General features: G+C 41.9%; 1 protein-coding gene across 4 annotated transcripts in view; it reads right to left on the bottom strand.

Annotated features, from left to right (window-relative positions):
* The window catches only part of Smr (Smrter), a 657,953-nt gene extending 655,515 nt beyond the window's left edge, over window positions 1-2,438 (bottom strand). For 2 of the 4 annotated variants that reach the window (XM_067159722.2, XM_067159724.2), the window contains exon 1: window positions 944-2,425. In XM_067159722.2, the coding sequence (XP_067015823.2) occupies window positions 944-1,041 (98 nt within the window). In that variant the 5' untranslated portion in view covers window positions 1,042-2,425. Of the gene's footprint in view, window positions 1-943 lie in introns of all 4 variants that reach the window. The other 2 variants (XM_067159726.2, XM_067159723.2) reach the window with 2 other exon arrangements.
* Window positions 2,439-22,105: the final 19,667 nt, after the last annotated feature.

Raw genomic sequence — 22,105 nt, 5'->3', positions numbered from 1 at the left:
GTCTGGTTGGAGGACAAGTCATTACGAGAGGTCACGCAGCTGTGCGCATTCAACTTCGAAAAGCAATAATCATAAGACTTTTCTACGATACCGTTGACCTCGCGATTAATAACTCTCGCCGAATGAAACAAACGTGTAACCCATAATATTATAATGTCTCATGTTCTCAATAATTCTAAATCATTAATATTTCCACGGCGTTATGAAAGAATCGGAACAAAGGAATACCCTAAAAGTGCATCTCCTAGCAGAAAATACACATGAAAAGGATCACCCTTTTCCTTCTCAGCTATTTGGATACGAGAACGGAGACAGGTTTTTAATTCTCTCCGAACGCTGAGTTGCCAGATAGAGACATACACATGCTGGCACCAACGTAGTCACTCAGAGAGAGAGAGAGAGGACCTGACCAACGTTGCCGTACCTCTCACAACTCAACCCTCACCTCACTGGTCATAGTTCATCAAGTCCTTCCCGGCAATACACGTAGCCGACGAGTTGCAAAAGATAGGAAGAAAACCACGGAGTCAGCACCTACGTATTAGAAAATCATTTTAAAAATAAAAGTCCCACTTTCCTTGTACCTTACTATTGGCAAAGTTTTAACCTCATTTACTATTAATACAGACCACATTATAACGTATATAACTAAACTGGCGAATGATTTTCAATGGAATATATAATGATCACTGTCGTTTCTAACACCTATTCATTTATCTTACCACAACTTATTACAAGTAACAGTAGACTGATCACGTGTGAAATATGGGAACTCAGGAACACACATATTTTCATGAACTTCATAACTTTTCCACAACATCACTTCACAATTCCTAACCATCCGGCGTCAAAGAAAAAACAGAGAAAACAAACTGCACTCGCTAACGCTTTAACAAGGTCCTAAGCCCACCATAAAGAATTTAAAGCCCTCTAGCTTTCTTACCTGTGAAGAGCTGAAGATCTCTGTTGAGCATAGGCCATCTGCGCTTGGGCTGGCATCCCATGTTCAAGACGAACCACTGACTGTTGAACAGTTTCCATAATAATCTGTGCAAGGAGGGCCCGAGGGCAAACGGAACCTTCGCCGTCGCCACCGTATTAAAACAGATAGTCGCGATATTTTACTTGTCTGTACAATTATTATCGAGACCTTTTACAGAACACCTAATATCACTTGGATGCACTTAATTATAAAAAAATATAAATAATTTTTTTCCATTATTTTCCTTCCGCTGTTTCACTAACACCATTTTCTTTTCATCTTGACCGCTGCAGTGCCCTTTCTCGTTTCATTGGCACACGCAGCGGATTTCCATCTTCTGCTTTTGGGGTATAGAAGGGAAACACGTAACGGTGAAACACACGACTTCCTCTACATTCGCTATGCATACGTATTTGATTTCTAAAAAAAACCTGACGTGTAAATTGAACGTTGAGAATACCTCCAGATATAAAAATGATTATACTTGCAGTTTCTGTGTATATCCATGTTCAGTCGACCTCGAGGTTCTTTAGTGGAGGACAAAGTTTCATAACAGGGGAGGATGATGATGATGATGATGATGAAGATGATTGCGACTTACAGTAAAAGTGTTACGACTACATCACAGCAACTACATATGCTCATACTAAGCTATTCACAAAACTGCTTACTATGTTCCTCTGTTAAAACCAAGAAAAAAAGACATTTCGCTGCTATATTAAATGCATCTTGTTCCTCTTACAAAAGAAATGATGTGAATTTCTTTCGTATGAATTCTCTGTAGCCGTAGAGACGAAGAAAAGAGTAAGAATTAAATGTGCAGAATAACAGTTTTGACTTCCTTCTAGGCCACATGAGCATCTTCGTACAACATTCGGAATGTTTCCTTATATAATGACCACCAACTTATGGACAGATGGTGCGCCTTGCAAACATATTTTCATCAGCGATTGTTTACGGGTAGTTCTATGATTCACACTCAATACATCTCTCGCACACGTATGAAATACCGAAGATGATAATTTTTATTATGAATCTTGGTCATCCGAAACACCACACTCACACGTATACAATCACACGAATAAAACACTCCACGTAGATTAAAGCTGGTAAGTCGTCTTGTTACTCCGACTGGTTACATAGACCACCGTTACGTTCCGAACATTTGTCACGCTGTTTCTACACAAAATAATAAAAAGCAAATACAACAAAAACGTCAACTATTTAAAACAAAATATTTTTTCTTTGTTTCTGTTTATTTCCAGTCGGAAACAAATGACGACGACAATAGCACCTTGACGAACACGATGTTTCTTTGGAGCATGATTCGCCCTTAAAATGTTTATAAGTCATTGAACTGAACTAGTCCTAGAAAAGCCATCACACACACATACAGTACAAGCGAACAGGGATGGTAGCTGGGCCGCCAGGCGGCCTTAGTCGTAGGCTTGCAAACAGGTTTTGGGCGAGTCCATGTTGCAACGCAGTACAGGGGAGGTAGGTAGTTCTATCAATGGCCAAGAGAGCCCAGACCCTCGGCTGTCGAAGGGGGGAGAGGAGTGAGGGGGCACAAGAGGCTTTGCTTTTGGGAGGGGGGGGGTTCCAGAGAGCGAGAGACAGATAGAGAGAGAGAGAGAGATCGTCTAATATGCCCTCTGTACGAAGGTTGAACGGACATCATCCCACCCACCCAGTTAAAATAAATTATCACCAATAAGGCATTAATATAGATAAAATCTAAGATTTCTATTTGGAAACATTACTTTGATGTTTTGGTTCGCCTTTTATCGCGCAAAAAGATCATCTCTACAGATAACGAAAGCCAATTGAAGAGGATAGATCCATCGCTTAAGAGCAGATCCCTGTTTCAAGATGAATGTGGAAATTCATATTCTAATGAAACAACGTAAGATTTAATTAGCTGCAAATAATACACCTTATATTATCACATGGTATTATTTTTAACACTGAAATAGTTGTAACAGTTGTTTCTGGAAAGCAGTACGGTACCTACAGTACGTTCTGAGAACCGGCTTTCTACTCAGTTTGTTAGCAAACCTGTTCAAGCAGGAACCAAAATTATTAAGTTATTTATTTTGGTGTGAAAATTCCTTTGCGAGTTTTCTAACATTAGGCTGTATTTTCAATAGCTTTCCTCTACACATCATGGCTGCCTCGGCCTGGAGTCGGCGACAGAGATAGAGCGAATGGTTCGGTGCAAGGTGGGGATAATGGTTGAAATGGGAGGAGAGAACCGAGAGAGAGAGACAGAGATAGCGGGAGGGTTTCCATGGCAACGTTGGAATCCCGCTGGATCAACACACACAATATCCTCAAATAATGTAAAATTGTTGAAGTAAAATACAAACGTATATTCACGGCGAAGGCAGAATGTTCACATTAAAATGATCATAGTTTCAAGCAATGCGTAACGTGGTTAAAAGGAGTAGTTTACTCGTAACAAAAAGTGCAAGTGCCTGTTCGCACTACAAAGCAGCTGGTATCGTCAACAATGTTGCTACTACCAAAGCGAAAGCCAGCTGCTTAATGAGAATTCCAAGAATGTCCATTCAATTCCGTCCTATTTTTAGTATAGGATGTGAGACAAAGCATATAATTATAAGCTATCAGCAGATTTGGGACGCCGCCAATGATCCTGCCTGTTCTGTTAAGAAAATGTCATTTCACGTCACTTCATGGCAGTGGCAATAAAACAGCTTCCTTGGAGGGAACGTTGAAGCAGTCGACACGAACTGAGGTAGTTTATGATTGTTTACAACTCCATTGTACAGTGCACTCTCAGCGTTCAGTCTGAATTAATTATGCTCCTCTACAATCTTCTAATTGCAACTAGCTTCATAGCTTGGTTTAGTTCCATTATCATTAAAAGTCAAGTCCGACCATCGTCACCTTGATGTCCCTCTGCTTATCTTACCCTCCATGGGCAAATCCATTATTCTCGTAGGTGACTTATCCTCCTCCTTTCAATCAACAAGACGTTGGTTTATGCGTTCAGTTTCTAACTTCGCTTTTATCTCCTCGTTTCGAGTTCCTTCCTACCATACTTCCCATCTGTTTGTAGCAGATATCCTGAATCCACTCCCGTGCAGCATAGTCGGTCTCAAAACAGCTTCTTCTTTCCTGGCATATTCCGAATCATATGAGGTGCTCTATGTCGGAGGGATGTATCGAACCCGCAGCCGACACTCAACAGCCCAGAGCATACGATAATAATAATTATGAATATTATTCGGCTAATTATAGAGTATAAAGTTCTTCACATTTTACACGACAAACAATCATCACTGGTGTTCTTGTTTACCTAGTCTTGTCTTAAGTTATTTCAAAGAAGTTGGAAAACCATCGAACATTTTCCTTGATAAATGATTCCAATCCCTAAGTCCAGACGCTGGTTGGATCCTCAAATAGCACCAGCAAAGTAAAACCGAAAAAACCAATGTCAGCGCCAAAATGAAGCTGAGTAGTGAGACTGGAAGCTACACTGCTCTGGCCTGTGCCTACTGATCCATCAAGAAATGGCAGTAGCGGGTCCTCTTCCTAGAAATGAATATTTGCCCCAATTTGTCATCCTGAATTCCAGCTTTATCTTCATATTTAGATCTTTCCTACTTTTGAAAGCTCCGCTCAGAGTTATTCGTCTACTAAAGTCATTCCATGCCATCTCTCCACTGACAGCTCGCTTAGTCGAACAGCTCGTCTCCTTTCTCCCCAGCCCAAAGTTAGTAACTGTACCTTTCTGTCGGACACCACTCAGGAAATTCATGCTGCTTTCCTTATGATCTTTTCTAGTTCTCGTATCAAGTAGTCCTGGTTGTTGGTGCCATCCTTACTACAACTATGTGAGTAGGTTCGTTGTAGTCGCTCACATCATTCGCGAATCTGTGATTCAAGTTCTTTACCCATCCAATAATACCCTGGCCAGAGAGAGGGCGTTACCCTCTAGGTGGCCCGCCCCACCCCCTCAGGGTGGAGGAATGAAAGCATTAATAGATAGATAGAGAGATCCAATAATAATAATAATAATAATAATAATAATAATAATAATAATAATAATAATAGTTGATTAGTCCGACTCCTTGGCTGAATGATCAGCGTTGAGAGGATCCCGGGTTCGTTTCCCGGCCGAGTCGGGGATTTTAATCACGCCTGATTAATTCTTCTGGCCCGGGTGTTTATGTTTGTCCAAACACTTTCCTCTTCATATTCATACAACACACTACACTACCGACCACCACCGAAACACGCAATAGTGATTACATCCCTCCATGTAGGGTTGGCGTCAGGAAGGGCATCCGGCCGTAAAACAGGGCCCAATCCAGATGCGCGCGGCGCGCCACTGTTCGCACCCGCGACCCCACAAGTGTGGGAAAAGCGGTAGAAAAAGAAGAAGAATAGTCGATTAATTTTAGCCAGAGACGCACGCACGCTGGCCCCGCGGTGTAGGGGTAGCGTGCCTGCCTCTTACCCGGAGGCTCCGGGTTCGATTCCCGGCCAGGTCAGGGATTTTTACCTGCATCTGAGCGCTGGTTCGAGGTCCACTCAGCCTACATGATAATTGAGGAGCTACAGTATCTGACGGTGAGATGGCAGCCCTGGTCTAGAAAGCCAAGAATAACGGCGGAGAGGATCGAACGTGTCGGACACGGCGATATAGGAACTACTTCGCTCACGTATAACATAGAGGCCATCGCGTGCTAGCTCTAATTCCCCAGCTACTTCCCGGGACGCAGCACACATTGTTCCTTCCAGAGCATTTAATGTCCTTGTCTTATTCTTCAAGCAATCGTTCCTTGACGATGTTTTGTCGATACAGACCGATGACCATCGCCAGTTAACAATACCTGCCGTTGATAAGCAACATTATCATAGTCGGTACTGTAAAACTATACAGTATAAGACATAAATGACTGGAACTTGTATTCTCTATAACTCTTTTTACGATATGTAATACTTTTCGACAGGACCAATAATATAGGTATTTACAAAATTAAATTTTAGGTCTTCCCCTAAACTACCATTTCACTCAGCGTGAATAAAATTATTTTTACCCTGCATTGTAGTGGCTCATTCCCCGACTCTACATACTGATTTTCATTAAATTCTCTTCAGCCATTTTCTCGTGATGCTCGGACAGACAGACAGAAATTACAGAAATTTTAAAAGTGGATTTCCTTTCTACTGTGGACACGACCAATAGAGAAATACCATTCTTTTTAAGTTGTGAGCAATGTACAGACAAAACTGATGTGATGTGTAGTAGTTTGTAGTGCCGCATCTTCAATGTAAATGAAGTCGAACGCAATTTAACTTCTCGGCCCAGTCGGGAATCGAAGCGAGAGCACTGCGCTGGCCATTGAGCCATGCTGTTTTTGGTCCAATGTAAACACGCCACTGCGGTCAACAAAGGAGCTGTCCTTCTCTTGCCAACATAGTGGCTTCAATTCCGGTCGAGGTCGGTGACAACTGCAGACATTGCGATAGGACCTGAAGAACCTCTCTTCTTGCCTCCTCAGAACTGTTTGGTGCTGGCACAGTCACACCGGGCATAGGACCTCCCTGACTTCCATTTTTTTCAATCAACCTGTTTCTATTTAGTGAATGGCTGCTGCGAAGTATTTCAGCTTCATGGGGACTCTTGTGTTGTTACACCGTTGTGCCAGTCAAAACGACTTTAGTGTGTTTGATCTATCTCAATAAGCGTTCTAATACCTATCCACCTTAAAATAGAAACTCAAGCTTGTTTTAAGACGAATCACGTCAATCCTCTCATTGAAATAAAAGTACTCTTTGTCGTGCATAATTTGCATATAAGTTGTCTCGTTTTAGTGAAAGTACCTCGTGGTGAGCTCAGTGCTAATCCAAGGCATGTCGCTAATGGTCAATGGAAGAAAAGAACCAACAAGGACTCGAGTCCACTGAAATAAATTATGCTGCCTATGAACAACTAATTGTTATAACTATTTCTAGTCGAAATTTTTAGTGCTTTTAAATATGTTTATCTGCTCACGGAGCATGGGCTAGCTCATGTTCAGTCCAATTAATACTTTTTTTACAATTTGCTTTACGTCGCCCCGACACAGATAGGGAGCAACCGAACGTGGCCCTAATTAAGGTACAGCTCCAGCATTTGCCAGGAAACCATCTTCAGGGCTGCTGACAGTGGGATTCGAACCCACTATCTCTCGTATGCAAGCTCACAGCTGCGCGCCCCTAACCGCACGGCTAACTCGCTTGGTCAATTAATGATTCTCATCTTTCACCCAAGTGTAACGACGGCCAGAATCGAACACATTGCTTTCCAGGATTTTAAATAATTGAATTGTTTAACATCTTCTCTTTCCTCTTTCCCATTCTTGACAGATTTGTGTTTAGTACATTATTTGACACAGGATTAGGGGACTCTTCTGCGCCGTACTAGGGTCTCTTGTCTTATACAGGCCAGTACAGGGATATGTCGAAATGAAAAGTTAAGCGCAGAATAGGGTGGCATGGAACGCTGCATCAAACAAGTCTACGGGCTAATGACTCAAACAACAACAGGCCTACAGCGGTTAGGAAAGTGACATGCAGCGTTTTGAATTAATTTTATCGTGTGTAGTCTTTTATAGCCAAGTGTAGATAAACCGAGTACTAACCTGTCAGAAGGTACCTAGCAATGTGCTCTTTCTACTTGTACTTTCATGTCGCCATGTACTGTACTGGATGCAAGTATATAAAAATAGAGACTTTCCAATCAAATGAGAACGTTGCCTGTGTGAACAGACAAGTGGCTCGCACTACGTTTGTTTCCTGGTTCCGCCAGTTACTAGGACCGCTAACCGGGCAGCTTGACCACAAGACCTGCCTTTGTCGATGCGATGCAATTTTTATTTTACAACTTCCCTAATTCCAGAGTTGCCACTACCATCAGTGTTTAACAGGTTAATACTACGTAATAAATCATATGAATATGAAATGTCTTTCACATACATTACAAAAAGAAATTAAAAAGCAAAAAGTACGCACACAATGCTATTGACTGTATAAATTGTTTTTTGAAATTAACATTGAACCAGGGATAGCAGCTACCGCTATGTTTGTCAACAATGTTTTTAAACCTAATGAAGTCCAAAAGTGCGATAAGAATTTAGGAATTGTTCCTCGGGCTCCCACCATCAAGCCCACTGCTGCGTTACTTATAACACCGGTATTCTAGAAAAGGGCAAAAAATTAAAGAAATGTTATTTGATACAGAAACACGGTTATAAACTCAATGGCCATTATTTCTTAAAAGAATCGCAAAAAAAATGCCACGAAGGCCCGTGGAGAGCTTCCAGTATCCGTAACCTCGGCACTTGGTGTAGGCTGAGTGAACCTGTGCACCCCCCGGAAGTGGAAATCTCGTTTCTTAAATTTTACGACTTCCTAACGGTGATTCGAACCCACGTCCTTCCGGGCGAACCGAGCACGCGTATACCGCCTCGACCAGGAAGCCCCTTCTTAAAAGTCGCAGTTTTTCTAATTACACTATTTTCGTATGTTACAAATGAAACTTCCACGCTGTGTAGAATTATGTCGTTTTATGTACAATTCCGTACAGTTTCAACTCGGAAAAACAACTAAATAACACTCTTTTCGATCCAAATATTTCTGGTCAACCCACAAATATTACATACCAAGTCTTCTTTGCTGCAAATAACGTTATGTTCATCAATCCAAAGCTTTGTTGGGATTAATACGTAATTACAATAACAGACGTTCGCAAACACGACCAGCATGTGGCCTGTGCATAAGAATACATGAAACTTACCTTTCCCAAAACATGAGGACTGACAACACCAATCCATTGTTCCAGTGTTCTCTGAAACCAACGAGACTCCGTTCTTACCATAGACTTAGTAAATGAAACACTAGAGGTAGCATTGGCGCTGCAGTCGCGTGCGAAGTTGAACGAGCACGCTGTTTGGCAAAAGCTGGATTGTTTGGCACTGTCACTACTGGAGCTTCCCGATAAACTGAAGTATATACTTCTTTGAAGGAAAATGTCAGTCTCCTGTGCAGCTTATGCCTGCGTAGAGAGGTTCACAGCATATCATTTCACAGGTATTTTCCTTGAAATTCATTTCCGTACGTATAAAATAATACTTTGCATGACACATTGTCATGTGAATTGGCCTACTTGGGCTGACTTCGCGACTGATTCCCCTGTCGGCGTGAATTAGATTCTTTGAATCTTACCTAGAAGACTGAAAGTTATGTTTTACGAAATATAAGGGGTGACATTTTCCTTTCACTGAATGGCGATGTGCATGATACCGAGCGAGTGGCTGCAGGCTTTAGGTCACGTAGCTGTCAGTTTACATTCAGGACATAGTGGGTTTGAACCCCACTGTCGGCAGCCCTGAAGATGGTTTCCAATTCTCACACCAGGCAAATGCTGGAGCTGTACCTTAATTAAGGCCACAGTCGTTTTCTTCCCACTCCTAGCCTTTTCCTGTCCCATAGTCATCGTAAGACCTATGTGTGTCGGTGCGACGTAAAGCAAATTGGTACAAAAAAGAAAATAAGGAAAGATGTGCATGATAACCTGGAATTGGGGTCCGTTTTTCACTTTTTGTGTGTATTTATAGTAGGCCTATCAAAAGCTATTGAATATATTTTCTGTATATACAGTTTGTTGCTTTCCCTTCATACAATACGTGTAGCAATCCCCATTCACACCTTAACATATTTTACAATGTAGAGACAAGATGTGCCACACCGTGTGAACATCTGAGTCCTTTACTTTCGTCAATATTATTATTCCTTTAAATGTCACATAGGACTATATACAAGCATAATGTATTATTGACTGAACGAGTTGGCGGTGTGGTTAGGACCACGCAGCTGTAAGCTTGCTTTCGGGAAATAGCGGGTTCAAACCCCACTCTCGGCAGCCCATAAGGTGGTTTTCCGTGATTTCCCATTTTCACACCAGGCAATTCTCTTCAATCATATAATTTACCATTCTTCCTTTCCATTAACAGAAATCATTTTACAAGTTAAAATCTTAAAGCAAATCATACATTCAGGAAAAGCTAAATAAAAACTCCATAATAGGCCAAAACCACAACCGAGTGTCACATTTTCACTTTTAATCGCGTTTAGAAAACACCAATAAGGCTCGAACCTGCCAACTTGGGTTCAGAAAGCTAGGGTCTAAACCGGCGACGATAATATTTTGTCTACTTTACCCCAGAATCTCGCCAACGTTTTTAGGCCTAAAATCTCGCTCTTCCGCTTCGTGCGAGATAGGACATTTTCGGTTTTTGGGCAGAATTATACCAAATTTCTGGTCATTTAGACAAAAAATAGCGAAATATACAAGCCCTCCTTCTAAACGTATGTTGTTACAAGACTTAATATGAACAGTAAATTGTTTTTTGTTACTTAACTGCACCTGAACACCGTCCTCTTTTATTACGCATTTAATCCTGTATTCATGCTTTTTGGGCTTTCTTTTTTACTGGAGAGAAGCATCACAAGTATACTATAGTATCTGAGAATATTTACATGTAAGAATTTTAAACCGTATGTATATCCACACAGTTTTGAAAGGCCCCAATTTACATTGATAAGTACGGCGGAATGAGCTTTTTGCCAAACAGCTGCGATTTCAACATGCTCCGCTCGCTACACTGTTTCTCTCGTAGACGGTGGCGCCAATGCTACCTCTAGTGAATCATTTACTAACTCTATGGTTCTTACTACGTAGCATCATAGTTTATATTTGTTCTATAATGGCCAAAGTAAAGCGAGGCACAAAAATGATAGAGCCAACGCCGTCCATTGTTGAACACAATACAGCAAGGAACTTAGATCAAACACATGACGCAATCCACGTGCAAAGAACTCCAACATTCAAATACATATATTCCGAAAAATCCATTCTTCGAACTTTTCTCTTTGAAAATTTTTCTCCATAGATTGAAAGGCGATCGCCTTGGCATAAGCCAATGTCTACAGTACGGTATGGTTTTTCCATTTCTAAAGCTCAATGACTGAACTAAATTCTTGTGGCCTACGCTAAAATTTGTAAGCGTATACCCAAAACTGGTACACCTATTAAGAGGCTATTTCACTATCCGTGATGAAACCAAACTGAAATGTGTTCAAAATCATCTTTAACAGTCGAAGATGAAGTACCGGTAATACTAATGCCCGAGTTGTGCCCCTCTTGAAACTTGACGTAGAATGCAGTGACCTCAGTGTAGAGCTCGAAGCGGAGCGAGTAATACCGATGAGTAATCAGGCTGCAGCGGACCACCGATCCCCTCCGCTTACAACTGCAAGTACTCGCAGAGGACTAAAGCACGACGTTCGGATCACAGATTATCTTCAAACTTTGTACACTTTTAGTACACCATTACGACAACATAATGTGCAAGTAGTAAGGCGTTTTAGATAAAATCGCGTCGAATATCTACCGGTACGTTCACAAGCACGAGATGGCGACGGTCGAGTGATTAGCGTTCAAGCTCCGTACATATTCGACGCGAAAACTTCATATTCTTGCCATTTTCTCGAGAATGCCTTACTACTTGCACATTATCTTGTCCTAAAGGACTACTAAATGTGTACAAAGTTTGAAGATACTCTGTGATCCGAACGTCCTGTACGAGTACTGTACCTGTGATCAGTCTGTGCTTATTAAATTTGCGTCTATATTTCCTCCGCTTGTTATTTTGTATATAATACCAAGTATATTAGATAATAATTGTGGTATTAGTTTGATATTTAATCCCATTTTTAGTTGTTATTCATGTTTTAGAATATTTAACGGAATTTAATACATTTTTACAGAAATTCGTACCATAAATGCCACGAAAACCGTCTGATGTATGGCAGTTCTTTGAAATTACTGATAATAAAAATCAGCAAAATGCAAATTTTGCGGCCGCATTTACGCAACGGGTGGTGGCGTATCAAATTTGTGAGATCATATCAAGAGGCATCACAAGGATGAAATGAGCAGGTCAGCTTCTGCAGCAGAAAACAACATTGCTGTATTAAGCTAAAACAGTCATGTTATTGAATAGACGGGTGTCATACCAGTAACGTGTTTAAACGTCCCGCTACAGGACATTCACTCGGTACAACAACTGCTCCGCTCCGTCCCCTGCACTACCTCAGTGAGTTGAGGCCACTGTTACTAGACTAGACGGTAGGGGTCATCAGTTGGATGCGCAGTAGCGGTCCCCATCAAGCAGAGCACCATTAGTCTAGTGGTGGTTTTACCTTCGCTACAGTGTTGTGCTGACGCCGGTTGCTCTAACCAAGATAGACACCAGAAGGACTTAGACATTAAATGTCATCGTTTTCCAAAGAACAGTGAGATTAATGCCTGTAAACAGGCTGACTCGTGTCTGCTCTGTACACTTCGACGACTCGGACTACATAAAGGACCTTCTAATTAAGGCCTGACGCAGTACCACATTTAAATTTGCCACTGAATAGTAATGATTTAGCGAGTCAGTCCTGTAAATATCGTGAAGTAAGGGCACAAAAGCGAAATCATCGTAAGGAGGTACAGCAAGTTTTACAAACGCAGGCACCAATTGAAAGAGAAAATGTTAATTATGCAATCTCGAGGAAGGAATTAGATAACAAAAGTAAACATCAATGTTTCTGTGATGAGAAAATTGCTGAAGTGACTGCAGAATTGGAGTTAGACTTTTAAAAAATTGTGACTTAAAACAGCAAAATAGGAGCCGATGACCTAGATGTTAGGCCCCTTTAAACAGCAAACATCATTATCATCATCAAAACAGAAAAATAAGGATCTTCAGGACCGTCTTAGTGCAGCTAATACCGAGATAATAAATTTTTTAAAAAATGTTCAAATTGTTGAGGGTATTTTTTCTAAAAGTCAACAGCAAGCTTTATAAAAGGCAGATGCTCAAGCTCGTCATCTGAGGACATTGGTAAGGCGGTCACCTTACGGTCTGTATTATATAAAGCATTGTGTTTTGTTAGACACGTGATTAATTACCCTCTTCCTAGCGAAGTTACAATCAAACGGCTTTCTGTTTTTCCTGAATTCACTGAGTTGAGCATTGATATCTTAAAAACACAATCAAGCCTTTTTACAAGTTTTGAAAGAGATGTTGTACTCAGCTTTGATGAAATGAAGGTTAACAACGACTTGTGCTTTGATCAAAATGAACAAATGATAAGAGGACCCTATGATAAGATGTTTAGCTCAACCTATCTACGCTACTACAATTTTGATACAGCGATGTCAAGAGAACTGTTAGAAGAAGTAATTCATGTCGTAGAAAGCACCGGATTTAAAGTCAGAGCAGATGTATGTCAGATGGGACCTTCGAATAGGAAATGTATGCCTGATCTGAAGATTTCGTGGCACAAACCATCGCTGGAAAACCCATCAAGTAAAGAACGTAATATATGGTGTTTTTTTTTTTTTGTGATGTGCCTCATGCACTTAAATTACTGCGGAATCACCTTCTTGATGAAGGATATAAACTCTAAAGTGGGCAATGTGTTACAAAAGAAGCATTTACAAAATTAACTCGAATGAAAAGTGAGGGCAAAGTGTATGTATATGCGCATAAGCTTTCAATGAAGCATATTCTTTTGACTGGAACGGGGAGGTAAAATATACGGAAAGCCACTCAACTATGGGTAAAGCAATATGCCATAACTTCCCAGAGCTCAGCTATGTAGGAGAGATTGTAATCACGATTAATAATGGATCTGACGTCCTTAAACTCCCATGTCCCCGTGTATGGTACAAACAGCTTAAAAAGTGCCTATGGGAATAGTATACAACAACAAAATCATGCTCTTGACAAATTATTCGAATTAATTTTCACCATGTGAATAATTGGAAAACCAGCCACACGGGGAACAATCCAGCTCAAAGCTGTGCCGGTCCCAAGCCCGGTAAAATGGTGAGGTTGAATGGCTGGTTATTTAGTCCCAGTGGAGGTGCCTGTGCCAAGCAGGTGCCTCTGGAAAATACTGGGAAATGCTCTGGTTGGCACGTTTACCTGCCTACGCAACCAGCAAATTCTACCCCGTCTAGGGATGGGTGAAGCCGAATGCCCGGCGCCTTAAAACGGGGCCTTCTTGGCTAAGGTATGGTAACCCTAACAGAAGGTTCCCTAGTCCTCTAGATTGGGGGTTGAGCGTGGGGTTAACAGCCCCACCCCATAAAAAAGAAACTGGTACGAATCCTCAACAAACAGAAGCCGGAGGGATTGAGTATAGACGACCCTGCAAGGATAAATGGCTACGATTTGGAACATGGAATGTACGATCATTGTACAGAACCGGTGCCCTCCAAGATTTTGTGAGTAATATACAAGAATACAATATAGATATACTAGCCCTATAAGAGATACAATGGCTTGGGAATGGTATTATGGAAAAGAAGGAATACAACATGCATGATAGCTGTCATGATAAAACACGCCAGTTTGGTACTGGATTCATTGTGAACAAAAATATGAAGCACCTAGTCAACGATTTTCAACCTATCACACCAAGACTATGCAGACTGCGTATCAGAGGAAAGTTTAGAAACTATTCAGTGCTCATGCACCAACAGAAGAAAATAATGAAGAGGAAAAGGATTTCTGCTATGAACTCCTAGAAAGAGAATATGGAAAGTGTCCCGGGCATGATATTGTGCTGATGCTGGGGGATGTTAATGCCCAAGTGGGTCAAGAGGAACATCTAGCACCTATAATTGGGAAGTATAGTCTTCATAGAGGTAGTCATGAAAATGGCATGAGACTAGTTGATTTTGCAGCCTCAACTGACATGGTAATGATGATGATGATGCTTGTTCAAAGAGGCCTAACATCGAGGTCATCGGCCCCTAATGGTACGAAATGAAATAACAGAAAATTCAAATTCATTCACTGACCAACATAAAAAAATGTCATGAAGAATGAATGGATGGACATGATCCCTACAAAAAAACAAAAACAAACAAACAAACAAAAACAGTGGATCAGACTCAAAAAGAAGGTAGTTAATTAGAGTATTACTGACCAAGGGACCATTTATAAAGCACAATGATGCTTGATGTCTGAATGGGTGCTAAATTCACGTCTAAGGCCCCACAGAAAGCTACATGTCGCGCGTAAAGTAGAACCATGGTATTTGGTCATTTTGGGGTACTGATCAAAAGTAGCGAAGACTCACGGTGGTCCACACAAGATGGTACTACTCACAAGTATTGCAATTCGTACAGAAAACGCAGACTTATGGTGTTTCTCACACAATGGCGCCACTCATAGCCAACGCAAACCGGTAAGGTTCCTCACCTAGGTGTACTAATCAAGGGCGCCGGTATTCCCGTGGTGTTCCTCACATAGTGGGTACCAAACACAGGCAAGGCTGACCCACGGTGCCGCTCATATAGCGGTACAACTCACAGGCTACGCCCAGACCCGCGGTGTTGCTCACATGGGTACAACGCACGGGTACTGGAATCCACCAGGCCAGGCTTTTTACTGCAACTAATCACAAACCTATTTCGTACCAATTAGTGATACTACTCGCAAGTACATGCAACCCATGGTGTTCCCCGCATGATGGTACGAATCAAGAGTAGTTTCATGGTTCTAATTCAATCATCCCTTGGTCGCCCCTTGTACTCGCCTCTTACGACAGGCAGGGGATACCGCGGGTGTATTCTACATGTGCGTCCCCCACCCGCAGGGGGTAGTGTGTTTGGTCCGCGAGAGGTATTTTATTTCCCTCAAGTCCGCCGGCAAGCCGGTTAGGACCCTCCTATCCGCCACGTGGGAGTATCACCTAGCAGGTTCGTGGACATGGTAATAAGAAGTACAATGTTCCCGCACAAAAACATTCGTAAAGGAACGTGCACTTCCCCTGATGGAAACACAGTTAATCAAATTGACCGCATTCTTGTTGATAGACACCACATGACTGACCTGGAAGATGTACGAACCTTTAGAGGAGCTAATGTGGACTCGGATCATTTCTTAGTCATTTTCAAATAGAGAAGTAAAAATAATAGCAACTATAGACATTAGAAACAAAGCAAATTAAAGAAATATGATGTGGAAAAGCTAAAAGACCCAGAAACTAAAACCCTCTATCAGGAGCGGATAAAGGAACATTTTGCAATGGTTGAAACTGCTCCAAAAGCCAATGGCGTAAGTTGGATAGATTGTAAGCGAGTGATAAAAGATACTGCAGAGGGAATAATTGGTGAAGTAAGCAGACATGGTTTGATAAAGAGTGTGCGGAAATAACTGAAAGGAAGAATATAGCCTACAAAGCAACGATCAATAAACGTACCAGAAATACTGTTCAAACATACAGAGGGCTAAGAAGTGAAAAGCAGGTACACAAGAAGAAAAGGGAGTATCATGAAGCAAGGCTCAAGGAAATAGAAGAGATGCATACCCAGAATGATTCGAGAAAGTAGGCTACTATCGCTTGATCAACAATATGAGAACAGAATTTACACCAAGAACATTAAACTGCAGAAAAACTCATGGAGAACTGACGAGCAACATAGAGGAGGCCTTAGAGAAATGGAATCAACATTTCCAGGAACAGCTTGAGGGAGTAGAGAATGATGCTCACTGTAATAAAGAAGGAATGCTGGAAATCAGATATCCACAAGTAGACAATGTAGAAATGAATCTGCCTACTATAGAAGAGGTAGAACTTGCCATCGACATATTGAAGAACAACAAGGCACCTGGGCCTGATGATATAAATGCAGAGCTCATTAAAATGGCAAAAGCAACTCTCTTGCAAAGGCTTCACAGAGTCATCTGTGAAATATGGAAAAATGAACGCTTACCTAGAGAATGGGAAGAAGGGTTGATCTGCCCAATACGTAAGGATCCATTGGACTGCCCAAATTACAGGGGTATCATATTGCTGAACATAGGATATAAGATATTCTCCAATATACTGTATATGAGACTACTGCAGCATGTAGAAGAGGCAATAGAAAACTATCAATGTGGTTTCAGAAAAGGGAAGTCGACCACCGATCAGATACACGCATTAAGACAGATCCTACAAAAGACCCTAGAGTACAAGATCACCACACACCACCTGTTTATTGATTTCAAATCAGCATATGACACTATAAAACGGGATAAACTACTTAGTGCAATGCAAGATCTTGATATCCCAGAAAAGCTTGTAGCCTTAACAAGAGCATCTCTCAGTACAGTCCGATGTAGAGTTAAACTACAAGGAAACCTCTCAGAAACATTCTGCACACGAAAGGGTCTCAGACAGGGAGATGCATTGGCACGTCTGCTGTTTAATATTGCGCTGGAAAAGGTCATGTGAGACTCTGGAATTGAAAGGAGGGGTACAATATTTCATAAATCAGTACAAGTATTAGCATATGCTGACGACATTGACATCATTGGAAGAACAGAAAGGGATGTCAAAGAAGCATTTACTAGGTTAATTGCTGAATCAAAACAGATGGGACTCAGAAAAAGACAAAATATTTGGTGGTGTCAGAAAATCCGTCAAGACTGAAATGCATTGAGATCGGTGGCTATAAATGTGAAAAGGTGACTGAATTTGAGTACTTATGGTCGCTGATGACATCAGACAACAAAGTCAGTGCAGAAATACACCATAGAATACTAATAGCAAATAGATGTTACCACGGACTGAAAAGAAACCTAACGTCACGCTACACAAGCCGTAGCTCTAAGGTTAAAATGTATAAGACCAGTTCTATTACATGGCTCTGAAACTTGGGCTTTTGGGACAACTGACATGAGCAGATTGGCCATATTTGAGAGGAAGATCTTACGGAGCAGTCAATGATCACGGATGACGGCGCGCAAGGAACAACTGTTCAAGGAACGTGATATTGTAAACGAAAACAAAGAAAGAAAAGTGACATGCCCTGGGCATGTGCATAGAAAGGACGAAAATGATCCTTGTAGGAAGGTGACATTTACAGAACCTTATGGCACCAGAAGGGTGGGACGACCCCCACTGAGATGGCTGGATGAAGTGGAGAAGGATCTAAGGGGAGCTGGAGCCAGAGGATCGGGACACCTGGAGGCATGTTGTTGAACCAGTCAAGGCTGGAACCCGGCTGTAGAACCAAATAAGAAGAATATTTGAAAAAAAAACTCTTTCCTTTTCAAGGTTTTCTAACGTCTATAAATAGCCTTCGTCGTCTATTTAAGGATTTAAAATCAGAAGGCTATACTTACGAAATGGCGGCCAAGCGTAACCAGGAAATGTCCGGCTCCACGGCGTGCTGGCCTTTGGTCACAGGGGTTCCGGGTTCGATTCCCGGCAGGGTTGGGAATTTTAACCATCACTGGTTAATTTCGCTGACACGGGGGCCGGGTGTATGTGTGATTTTCATCATCATTTCATCCTTATCACGACGCGCAGGTCGCCTACGGGTGTCAAATTAAAAGACCTGCACCTGGTGTCCTCGGACACTCCCGGCACTAAAAGCTATATGCCATTTCATTTTACGAGGACATAATTGAGAGCTACTTTTCCCAGATCCGAGGACTTGGTCGCTCTCCCTGCCGTCGTATCGCAGCGAATGCAGGTGAAGTGGTAAACAGCAAAAACTGTCCAGATAAAAAGATGTCCAATCTCTGAGCGCAAGATGAGGTGCCTCAAAACTTCATACTTGATAATGACGAACATTGTTAAGCAGTGTCCAACCAAAATGGAGAAGCTTGTGACAAAAATTGTAATGTTGTTGATGAGGATGCTGATGATTATTATTATTATTATTTCACTTCAGCTGTCAATGGACTTCTGGAATATTTTCAAGATGAAAATAATGAAAACGTGTCTGTCGAAGTAGTTAGAGAGAATACCGAGGTACTAGAAATGATTGCTGGCTATGTAGCTTATAGGGTGAAGAAAAAGTGCCCCCCAAAAGCCAGTATGTACGGAATCCAAACCATGAACATTCCTCGTTCACCTAGGAATTGGATAGAAACCATTTCAAGAGGATACTTAATGACACCCACGGGTGAACGCATTAATTCTATTATGAAAATTGAAAATGAATTTAGTGTCTTCCAAGGAAACTTTAAGAAATGTCCACGAGTTTTTAGGTTGTTAAAGGAAAAAAAAATAAGAAAAATTATTGTGATCTTGAAGATTTTGTTGTTTTATGTTTTGTTAGAACCAGAACGTTCATAAGGATGAAAACCATAAATAAACTTAGGCAAAAAATTCTTTCAAGACGTGTAAACGAACTTCTAATGAACAAAGGAAAAGTGTGAAAAAAATTAAGGAAGTTGTTGGATAGACTGATATTAAAGTAATGTAAAATAACCAAGTAATAATCTAGATGTAAATATTTTGTATTGTATATAATGTAAATGTGTATACAGTGTATTACAAACAGAATAATTAGGAGTACATTAGGTGTTTTTAAATATTGATCTTTTGATCGCATTTTCTGACTGTGAGGGTTTTCTTCGTACCAAAGGTCTGTATGGCCTAAGCCTGTCGAAGCCTCTTTCCCCAAAAAAAGAGTGACCGCTGATATGGTGGAAGAGGATGACGTTTCTTCAGGGGCTTTTTACCAACATTCCACCAGCCAATACACATTTATAAATAATTACTTATACATAAATATAATCTTAGGTGTTTACAATACTACTTAACACCAACTGTCCGCCAAAACAACGGTTAAAAGCATCCCGTGCGATTGGTCATGTTTCCTTAACTAGCCCACAGATGTGTGACAGTATTATAACGGGGCGGGTCACTTTAATAGTAATATAAATAAATGATATCTCATCGTTTCTCAATAAACAATATCCCATGGGCGCCAGCCTTCAAGCTTATGGCTTGAAAACAATACTTATAATTAATAATAATAATATTAATAATAATAATAATAATAATAATAGGTCATGAGACTCAAAAATCTCCCATGGCTAGGGTGACGGGACACTAACCATTAAGTACACTAACTTGGAATTTAAGGATCATTAATAATCATTTCATAAAATACAAATTAAAACAGCTATTTATTAGGATGAAAAACGTGACGTAACGGCGTATTAACGAAATCTGAACTTACGGAAGCAAAATAAAAATTGAATGAAATTAACTCTAAGAAAATGAACTGTTGCGCGAAGACTTGCAGTAACTTATGCCATAAGCTCACCATATGTAGACTGTTGTCTTGAAGCCGACGATCGATGGATCTCTCGTACCGGCTGCCTCATCTGTTGTTGGATTCCAGTCCTACTTATGCTTTTCCTGCCTTTAACACTTCCTACTGTACTCCTTACATAAAGTCGTAATGAGTCCTAATTTTAAATGCAAAACCACCATGGGTTATGTTCATGGAGAGAATACACTTTTATTCTTCCGTATTACGGAACAGTAGCGTAGCTAAATTCATAATAAAAGCTCTCCTCCCCTATACTGGTCAAAACCGGTCTCCCGTTGACTACCTCTCGTCATTGAGATAACAGGTCCCAATGAGAGTAACTTTTGAGTAGTACACTGACTGACAGAGCAAATGCAACACCAAGAAGGAGTGGTTCGAAAGGGATGAAAGTTGGGGAAAAAACAGACACGGCACGGACGAATAATTGATGTTTATTTCAAACCGATATGCAGGTTACACAATGCGCACGGCATCGACTCAGTAGGATGTAGGACCACCGCGAGCGGCGATGCACGCAGAAACACGTCGAGGTACAGAGTCAATAAGAGTGCGGATGGTGTCCTGAGGGATGGTTCTCCATTCTCTGTCAACCATTTGCCACAGTTGGTCGTCCGTACGAGGCTGGGGCAGAGTTTGCAAACGGCGTCCAATGAGATCCCACACGTGTTCGATTGGTGAGAGATCCGGAGGGTACGCTGGCCACGGAAGCATCTGTACACCTCGTAGAGCCAGTTGGGAGATGCGAGCAGTGTGTGGGCGGGCATTATCCTGCTGAAACAGAGCATTGGGCAGCCCCTGAAGGTACGGGAGTGCCACCAGCCGCAGCACATGCTGCACGTAGCGGTGGGCATTTAACGTGCCTTGAATACGCACTAGAGGTGACGTGGAATCATACGCAATAGCGCCCCAAACCATGATGCCGCGTTGTCTAGCGGTAGGGCGCTCCACAGTTACTGCCGGATTTGACCTTTCTCCACGCCGACGCCACACTCGTCTGCGGTGACTATCACTGACAGAACAGAAGCGTGACTCATCGGAGAACACGACGTTCCGCCATTCCCTCATCCAAGTCGCTCTAGCCCGGCACCATGCCAGGCGTGCACGTCTATGCTGTGGAGTCAATGGTAGTCTTCTGAGCGGACGCCGGGAGTGCAGGCCTCCTTCAACCAATCGACGGGAAATTGTTCTGGTCGATATTGGAACAGCCAGGGTGTCTTGCACATGCTGAAGAATGGCGGTTGACGTGGCGTGCGGGGCTGCCACCGCTTGGCGGTGGATGCGCCGATCCTCGCGTGCTGACGTCACTCGGGCTGCGCCTGGACCCCTCGCACGTGCCACATGTCCCTGCGCCAACCATCTTCGCCACAGGCGCTGCACCGTGGACACATCCCTATGGGTATCGGCTGCGATTTGACGAAGCGACCAACCTGCCCTTCTCAGCCCGATCACCATACCCCTCGTAAAGTCGTCTGTCTGCTGGAAATGCCTCCGTTGACGGCGGCCTGGCATTCTTAGCTATACACGTGTCCTGTGGCACACGACAACACGTTCTACAATGACTGTCGGCTGAGAAATCACGGTACGAAGTGGGCCATTTATCGTTCGCTACGTGCGCAGCACAGCGGCGCATTTCACATCATGAGCATACCTCAGTGACGTCAGTCTACCCTGCAATTGGCATAAAGTTCTGACCACTCCTTCTTGGTGTTGCATTTGCTCTGTCAGTCAGTGTATATACTCAGATGCGAACTGAACAAAGTTAAAATCTTCTCCGATGTGCAGACGTAGAATCGTAGTAAGAGTGTCTTCCAAGAGTGTCTCTGTGTCTAAGAGTAAGAATGAGAATGTCCTCTCCAGCTCTTGTCTTCGAAGTATATCGGTTCAAAAGACTCCCTCCATCAGCCATATCACATAGTCCAGTAAGA

This window comes from Anabrus simplex, chromosome X, assembly GCF_040414725.1.
Source record: "Anabrus simplex isolate iqAnaSimp1 chromosome X, ASM4041472v1, whole genome shotgun sequence".
In the NCBI taxonomy this organism is placed as follows: domain Eukaryota; kingdom Metazoa; phylum Arthropoda; class Insecta; order Orthoptera; family Tettigoniidae; genus Anabrus; species Anabrus simplex.
The sequence above is the reverse complement of the archived record's forward strand: the minus strand, read 5'-3'. Positions and strand labels throughout refer to the sequence as shown.